The following is a 9,143-nucleotide window of genomic DNA, read 5'->3' on the forward strand; positions in this document are numbered from 1 at the left end:
TTGGTGGAGGTGCAGAATGCAACTATCAAGTTCAAATACAGTGTTTCGTTATCTGCAGCCATTATCTCTGCTGGTGTGGCAACTATGACCAGGGGCGCCGTATCTCAACGCTGCTTCCTCCTCCCTCAGGCCCTTTTCAGCGCCCTCCTCAACCTCCAGCAATTGCTGACACCCCGTGAGGTAGGGCAGAAGAGGACATGATGCTCCAGGGCCTCAGTGGATGATGCCAAACAGGTGGAGGCAAGATCAGCAGGCAACCAGGTCTAAGCTCAGTGGTACCCTATGGCCTTAGCCGCCATCCCCAAAGAGCCATCCATCCCAAGGAGAGACCTCCCTAAGGGAGCCTGCACTACTCTCTCCAAGAACAGGGGTGGGGACCATGAAAACAGATGTCATCACATTACACACACCTGGCGCTGGGTATTTTAACACAGGTCCCCTGGCAGGTTAATGACTCACGGCAGGGGACATCTTCTTTTCCCCGAAGGCAGAAGCCACCACACCTGTGTCTGGCTGCTGCAGCATCCACATCACCCAGGAGCCGGATGGAAATTCGGAACCTTGGGTCCCACCCTGGAATCTGCCTTTTGACAAGACCTTCAGGTACTGCACCCGCCAGTTAAAGTTTGAGAAGCGCTGGGCTACTACATACAGGACAAAAATGTTCTGTTATTGATGGACACATCCTGTTGATAAGCCAAGCCTTCATTCACTCGATGAAAGGTGTTCACTTATTATTCCAGAAATATTTATAGCATGCCTACGAGATGACTCAGTGCCTGGCACTGTCTGGGGGAGATAAGGCAACTCGCGGAGCCACGCAAAGGCCCTACCACTCCAAAGAACTGAACATTCTAAATGGAGAGACAAATAATAGGAGAGTAAGCAAACAAATGAAAAGAGTATCACCAACTGTGACAGGGCGACAGAGAGGATAAAGAGGATGAGAGAGAGATGAGAGAGAGAGGTGGGGGGAGGGCGTTGATTGGAAAGAGAGGATCGGAAAGGCCTCCCTTGGAATTTCTGCCGTGGTGCAGTGGGTTAGCCATCTGGCCTGTCTCGATGACATTGCTGGATCAATCCTCAGCCTAGGGCAGTGGATGGAGGATCCTGCGTTGTTGCAGCCTGGGAACTTCCATATACTACGTGTGCAGCTGCAAAAGGAAAAAGAAATGAAAGCCCCTCTCCTGATGGAACATCTGGGCTGAAACTTGGAAGAATAAGCTAGCCCGTCAAAAGAGTGGGGGCGGGGGGAGAAGAATGAGACCCTTCTAGGCAGAGGGAAGAGCCAGTCTGTAAAGGCACCGAGCTGAGAAAGGGTTTGGGGGGTTTGGAGGAACAGAAAGGCGGTCCACCTGACTGGAGAGTAAGCTGGGAGCCACGGAAAAGCGCAGGTCATCACCAAAGAGATGGGAGAGCTCAGGAGGCAGGGCCATTTCAGCCAAGGAAGTCCCAGTGAGGGGCTTGAATGAGGTTCCAAGTGCCGAGGGAGCCTCTGAAAGGTTCTGAGCAGGGAGGACACAGGACCACACACATCCTACATGTATATGCCACTCACCTGTTGCAAAGAGAAGAGACAGGATAAGAATGGACATACCATCTCCATGGAGTGGCCCCTGCAGGAGGACAAACTGGGGACATATTTTTTTGTTTCCGTGGGGTTTTTTTCTTTTCCTTTTTTTGGGGGGGGGGTCGTTTTAGGGTTGCACCTGCAGCCTATGGAAGTTCCCAGGCTAGGGGTTGAATGAGAGCTGCAGCTGCCAACCTATGCCACCGCTCACAGCACTGTCAGATCCTTAACCTACTGAGCAAGACCAGGGATCGAACCCGAATCCTCATGGATCCTAGACAGGTTAGTTACCACTGAGTGATGATGGGAACTCCCCAGGGACATGTTTGACTGACCCCAAAGGCTGGCTGGGGAGTCATGCTGGGTGCTGCACGCCAGGCTGCCCTGGATGCAAAAGTGAGACCATTCTTGGCAAGGGATCTTGGGGAGAAAGGCACCCATGGAAATCGACAAGCAGCAGTGTCATGCCAGGTGCTAGGCAATCCGACAGTGTCTCTGTTTTTTTTGTTTTGTTTTGTTTTGTTTTTTTTGCTATTTCTTTGGGCCGCTCCCACGGCATATGGAGGTTCCCAGGCTAGGGGTCCAATCAGAGCTGTAGCCGCCGGCCTACACCAGAGCCACAGCAATGCCAGATCCAAGCGACCTACACCACAGCTCACGGCAACGCCGGATCGTTAACCCACTGAGCAAGGGCAGGGACCGAACCCACAACCTCATGGTTCCTAGTCGGATTCGTTAACCACTGCGCCACGACGGGAACTCCCGACAGTGTCTCTGTTAAATAAAATGAGCACATATTTTTTGACCAGCAGTTCACAGGTTTATCCTATGATCGGACTTGCTTGTGTGCGAAACAACATCTGCTCCAGATGATTCATTACATGTTTGTATCAGCAAAAGATTCAAAACAACCTAAATGTTGAGTAACAGGGACCTGATTAAATAAACCTTGCTTTATCCATACAATGAAATACTATGTAGCCAAAAATAGGAACAAGGACACTTTCACATTCTGATGTTCTTTTTTCCTTGTTTCTGAGTTGTTATACATATGTATACGTACATAAATTTTCAAGATACTACTGTTGCATGACAAAAACAAGGTATATATAGTATATATGAGATGCTACAATAATGTGAAAAAAATAGTTTTCAGATTCTCATACACACACTCACCAGGATATACTTAGAACAATCTTCAAAAGGAGACATAAAAAGCTTACAACCATGATTGCCTCCAGCTGCAGGACAGAAACCAGGGGGAATTTACTCTTTTTTGTGTACTATTTCAAATATGCGACAGCATTTGAAATGTGTACCATGTGAATAGATAACCTATTTAAAATAACTCAACGGGAGTTCTCATCATGACTCAGAGGTTAGTGAACCCCACTAGCATCCACGAGGATGCGGGTTCAATCCCTGGCCTTGCTCAGTGGGTGAAGGATCTGGCATTGCTGTGAGCTGTGGTGTAGGTCACAGATGTGGCTTGGATCCTGCATTACTGTGGCTGTGGGGTATAGGCTGGTGGCTTCAGCTCCGACTGGACCCCTAGCCTGGGAACCTCCATAGGCCACGCAGGTATGGCCCTAAAAAGACAAAAAACAAAAATAAAATAAAATAACTCAATGAAATCTGCCTTCTAAAACAAATGCATTAAAATAAGTGCAAGAAAAGATGGAAGCAGGCAGTGCTGAGACCACAGAGGTGGGGCGCGAGGCTGAGAAAGGGGAAGAATTCCAGAAGGAGGTAACGATGGGACTGAGTCTTAAAGGGAGGAACACACACGAGCATCCATCACATGGACGCATCCATCACAACCGAAAATTGCCTGTTTCAATTCCAGGCAAATGCCGCTATCTCTAAACCCCATAAGGCAGGTGTTCCTGACAAAGGCACGGACATAGGAATGAACCAGGGCCCTTCCAGAAAACACCCACAGTTTGGTTTAGCTGAAGTGGACAGGGTTCCAGAGCAGCCAGCAGGACGCGAGGCTGGGCAGGCTCCTCGGAGGCCCGTTCTTGTCTGTCATGCCAAGAAGGTGGGGCTTTTCCTCAAAGTGATGAACGGGTTGTGGGAGGGGAGGCAATGACATGATCAGGTCTGCAGTTCTTCAAGGTGATTCCGCTGGAAGGTGGGTAGAGGCGGAGGTGGACGGGGGCAGCCTGGAGCCAGATTCAGAAACGAGGTAAGGGCCTAGTTCCTTCTATGGGGGAAGAAGCTACAATGCAGAAGAGGGAAGAGAGACAAAAGGGACGAGGAGTTGGCATAACCAGATTTGGGAACCGATACCAAGGGAAGGCTAGACACAAAGAGAGGACCACTCCACCAGTTTCACCTGGGCCGTCACTCTCTGAGAGAAAGGAGGGACACAAAGGCACAAGCGCAGGGGATGGAGAAGGAGGAATGATTCTGGGGGAGGCTCAGCCGTGGGTTCACATCCCTTAGCTACATATCCTTGAGCAATTTGATGGGGTGACTATCTATCCTAAAGGATTATTTTTGTCATGAAACATTTCACATACAGCACCTACCATGCTGTACAGAGTAGGTACCTAACAAGAGGCAGCCCTGGATGCTGCAGAAATTACACATGGTAGAAAAGTCTCTACAACAGAGACATGCCTAGGAGTTCCCGCTGTGGTGCAGAGGGTTAAGGAGCCGGTGTTGCTGCAGCTGTGGCAGAGGTCACAGCTGCAGCTTGGATTTGATCCATGATCCCGGAACTTCCTTAGGCCAAAGGTGTGGTTGGGGGTCAGAGGAACAAGAGAAAAGCCTAGTTCACTAAGGTAGGGATTTTGAGGAAATTTTTAGAAATCGAAGAAGGATGGTGTGATTCAACTGATTTCAAGTGTTTTGCCTCTGGGGTCCCTACATCCGCTCCTCACCCCCATCGGCCGGTGACCGGTGTGGACTGAGGGCCACGGATCTCTTGCCACTGCTGAGCAAGCAACTCAAAGAAGGACAAGTAGACAAGGCAAGACTTTGCCAGGACTGGCTTGTTTCCACTGCAGGCAAACGCTGATACTCTCAACCCCCAATGGCCAGACTGGCCCAATAACTGTTTAGGGTTTTTCACTTCCTGTATCCGCATGTGTTGAACCTCTAACTATGACAGCACAGGAAACCAAAGTGGCCAGCGCACTGGGTACACACAGGTACAGAGGGAAGAAGAGCCATGTCTGGGGATTTTCCAGTGACGATGAAGCCTAGAACGGACCCAAAGCCCCTCCAGATTCAAATCCAATGCCTCCGCACCTCCTGCAACCACAGACCTCCTCAAATTACCTGTGAAAGCAGGAATTTTTGAAAAAATTAAAAGCCCAAGACTTACCACGGACATGTGAACAAACCCCTATTCCTTAGTCATGATTATCAAACCAAGTCTATGTCTTATGCCTCTTGGGCTTGGTTTTGAAAAAGGAACCCACCCTAGTCTTGCCAAGAGGAAAAAAAAAAAAAAAAAAAGAACGATTTTTGAAAATAAGAACAGAAGTATCTAGACATGTATAACTGGTGCTACTTCTCTCCAAGTCAGAGCCCCCAAATGCTTTCACAGCTAAAGTACCAGAGATGGTCAGAAAACAGGAACATCGTTTTTCTCCAAACAACCACGCTCCGGGAGGCAGGCGCTATGGTTGCTCTGCAGCTCTGACCTGCAAGACTGGGGGTAGGGGTGGGGGTTGTTACAGCAACGTCTTTCTTATGTGATCAGACATAAGACCCCTGGCAGAGACGGGGCTCAAGACGGACCTGTTTTATACCAACTGCCCTAAGAGACTTATGCTCTAGGATAGTTATAATCTATTTCATATGCACAGATCCTTTGTGAGCACAGGGGTTAGCTACCCAATATATACATTAGAGCAAACAGCAGAGAAATATTGGCCAGAACCTAATGGCCAAAGAAAACAGGCAACAAAGGTCAGCAGCTTAATAAAATTCATGTGAAAACGGACGGCCAAAGAAATTCAATTCAAGGCCAAAGAAAACAGGCAACAAAGGTCAGTAGCTTAATAAAATTAATGGGAAAACAGACGGCCTCCTTAGGAATCTTATCAGATGTCCCATCTGAGTCAACGACAGAAGGGCCTGATAAAAGCGGTTTTCTAGGGAGAAAGAGCTCTCCATTCTGGCCAGAGTTCTCAGAAAGCAGAATTAAAAAACAGATCCAGATCACCCCCTACATCCATACCTGTTTTTAAAAATAAAACATTCCCTCCAGGATGACATAAATTACCATTGGTCTCTGGATGCTCCCCTCTTCCTTTTTAGTTCTTGCCTTCTAACTCTTCCCCAGTGTGGCCTCCTGGGCCCTAAGCTTTGTTTCTTTCCTCAAAAAAAAATAAAAAAATAAAAAAATACAACTTTCAAGGGTGGCGGATAACATTTGCTCGGGAGTGGAGGGTAAGGAGTGAGCAACTGTCCTGGTTCAGGCCAGAACTGCTGATGGACAAAACAGGCTCTTCTTCCTCTGGGCATGCCAGTGAGTGACACTCTGCTCTGGACAGTCGGCCGCGGGTAGGTGGGGGAAACAGGACGGTGAAGGCTGGTAAGCTCATCCCCAACTGCTTGCCCACACCTGGCCTAGGACCTACTCCCACCGGGAATGAAGGACGGGTTATCGCCCGCTTCCACGGGAAACTGGCAGCGTGCGGCCTCTCCCCACATAAAGCATCCGTGCCTCTGCAATTACTGCCCCCATCCCCTCCAATCTTAAGATCCGTTGTTCCAAGTCTGTGCAGAAGACAATCCCTGGGATGCCCCACTCGAAAGTTAAATGCCTCTGGTTTTAATCAAATAAATCCTCTGTAACCTCTGCCCCCACCCCCGCATCGTCCCAATAAATCTCCTCCCTTCATACAACCACTTCACTTTCAGCGAAGAGGAAATAATTGCAGCTCGTGGGTCACATCTCTAAGGTCACACTAAACTAACTCACAGCAGAAAGAAACAAACTATCCCAGCAGGGCGCCACATCTGCAGAAAGTCAGGTTGTCAATCGCCCCCGGGGAAAACCCGGCACACGTGTGGGGCCCTTTATTCTGGCGTTCCTGGGCGCGCAGGCGCGCACGCACGCACACACTCAGGCACTATACACACACACACAGCGGGGGACTTCGTTTTGTGCCCCCCTCCCCACCCCCCCCCGAGCAGCCTATCCCCAGTCTTCACCATTTCCTCCGCCCGATCCGCTTCCCCGGAACACACGCCTCCTGCAGCCTCCGCGCCACACACGTGGGGAAGCGCGTCCAGGTGGTGCCAGAGCCGAGGAGGGAAGCGTAGTTGTGGGGAAGGCCAGGGAGGAAGGAGAAAGCTCGGAGTAGGATGTAGGATCTCGGGGCCCCGGGTCGCGTGGATGCCGTGTAAGCTTCCGGGATGAACCCGGGGCGAGAGGAGAAAAGCAGCGGGGGAGGAAAGAGAGAAGTCTGGAGCGGAGGTGGGGGAGGGGTCGCTCACCCAGGGTCTTGACAGCGATCTGCCTGGTGAGGGGCGGCGGCAGGTTGATGCACACCAAGTCCACATCCTGATGCAGCAGCACCTCGTCAATGCGGCTGGTGTAGAAGGGGACGCTCATCTCCTTGGCCAGCTCCTCCGCTTCCTCCGGCGTGCGGCCCCACAGCGCCTTCACCGAGAAGCCCTCGTCTTTCAGCAGCGGGATGATGACACGGGCCGTGAGGCTGGTGCCGAACACGCCCACCCCGGGTAGCATGGCTGCTTGAGTCCACCTGATTCTACTTTAGCTCGGATCTCCGGTCGAACACGCGCACACACACCCCTCTAGCCAGTCCCGCACCCAGCTCGCCGCGGTGCGCCAGCCGCCGTGGGCAAGGCGCCCGGGTGCCCAGAGCACACCGAGCTGCAGGCGGAGCGGGCTCGGGCGCCTCAGTTCGGTGACTGCTGCAGTGTCCGCCACGCAGGGCTCCCGTCCTTCCCGGAGGCGGCGGCAGGAACCCTCCCGCGGCGCCCGAGGCCCCGAAGCCCCGCGGAGCCCCGGCTCAAGCGGCGCTCCCGCCGCAGCGCCAGCCGGCTGCGTGCGCCCAGCTGAGGCCGCTCCATGGCCGGCTCATCCCCGCGCCCGGGACCGGCTGTCCCCCGCGTCGCTTCCGCAGCCGGCGAGTCTCACGCACAAGCCGCGACACGCTGCCGGAGCCCGGACCGGCTGAGCGGCGGGGTCCCCTTCCTCCCCGCCCGCCGCTCCGTGTGAAATAAACCGACGGCCACCAGGAGGCCGGCTAAGCATACGGCTCGGAAGGCGTGGGGCGCGGAACTGGAGCTGCAGCGCGGCGGCGGCGGTGGCGGCCACGACCCGGGACCAGCCTCCTCATTCTGCTGCCATGTTCTCTCGCCGCGCGGCGCGGGCGGCCTGGGCCCGGGGCCGGCTCGGGCTCCGGGATCCCGCGGGGCGAGGGCGGAGTTGGCGAGTCGGGCTGTCAGCGGCCGGGGGTTCCTGGCCCCGCCCCCGCCGCAGCGCCCCGCGCCATTGGCCGCCGCGCGCCGCCCCCGCCTCCGCCGCCGCGGGCTCCGGGTGCGCGCAGCGCGGGGACCCAGAACACGCCCGGCTCCTCCCCGGCCCCGCCTCGTTCGCCTCCAGCCCAGCGCGCGTCTCCCCTTTCTTCGCCCTCCACCACCTCCTCTTTCTCCCCGTCTCTTTCCGAACCCCGCCCCAAGCAAGCCAATGAATCTATGGAGACAGGGCACGCCCCAATAGGCTCGTCGTCTGGACCTCGGCAGAGAGCAGCGGGTGACCTGGCCCGGGGGAGGCCCGGGGACGCGGCGAGGTGTGAGCAGCGGGTAATTACCACCTCCGTCCGCTCCGGGGATGTTTTCCTCCAGGCTGGGAACTACACCAGAGAAGCTTTCCACGCATTCTCTCTAAATCCTCGCACCAACCCTAAGGTTATTGGAAACCCATTTAACTGATGATGTAACTGAGTCCTGGGAAGGATTAGGGACTTGCGCAAGGTCGCACAACATGTCTGGTTTTGGAATCCAGGCTGCAGTTTGGGCCTGGAGTTCTCCCCTCTCCTTCTAAGAGAGCCAGCTCTAATCGTGCGCCACCCTCACCCGCTTGCGCACACACGGCCCAGCCGCCTTCCTCACCCACCGCGTGGACGCTGCTGTGCTTGGCAGCAGCTGTGGGGTAAGGGTCCCGCACGTGTGTGTTGCATCTGGGTTTCCAGACAGAGGGGTCGCTCAGCGAGAGGGCACGCCAGCCTCTAGCCTCATGCTTCGGTTTTTTCACCGCCACTTTCCAGGGCCTCAGCTCCTTTCCCGAGCCCTCTGCCCGGCGGAGACTCTCCCCATGCTCCGGGAGGGGTTTCCTGCCGAATCCTCGCACCTAGCACACAGCCTGCCTGGCTTGTAGTAAGCGCTCAATAAACATGTGCTAAATAAATGAATGGATATTCTTCGCTGAATGCCCGCTTTGCACCTGCTCGGTGCCGAAAGGTCAGGCGTCCTGCCATGTTCATCTCTTGTCTTTGGCACTCGGCTCAATGTGGCACAAGGTCTGCTTGAACACAGGAGTGAAAAGCCTGATACTTAGAAGTTTTTAAAACAACTTGTAACA

At 53.7% G+C, this 9,143-nt stretch overlaps 1 protein-coding gene across 2 annotated transcripts in view; it reads right to left on the reverse strand.

The window, feature by feature from the left end:
• The window catches only part of GFOD1 (glucose-fructose oxidoreductase domain containing 1), a 118,630-nt gene extending 110,658 nt beyond the window's left edge, over positions 1-7,972 (reverse strand). The window contains exon 1 of one of the 2 annotated variants that reach the window (XM_021100194.1): positions 6,746-7,972. In XM_021100194.1, coding sequence (XP_020955853.1) covers positions 6,746-7,283 — 538 coding nt within the window. In that variant the 5' untranslated portion in view covers positions 7,284-7,972. The remainder of the gene's footprint in view (positions 1-6,745) is intronic. The other variant, XM_003482133.4, reaches the window with a different exon arrangement.

Source organism: Sus scrofa, chromosome 7 (genome assembly GCF_000003025.6).
Source record: "Sus scrofa isolate TJ Tabasco breed Duroc chromosome 7, Sscrofa11.1, whole genome shotgun sequence".
NCBI classification, from domain to species: domain Eukaryota; kingdom Metazoa; phylum Chordata; class Mammalia; order Artiodactyla; family Suidae; genus Sus; species Sus scrofa.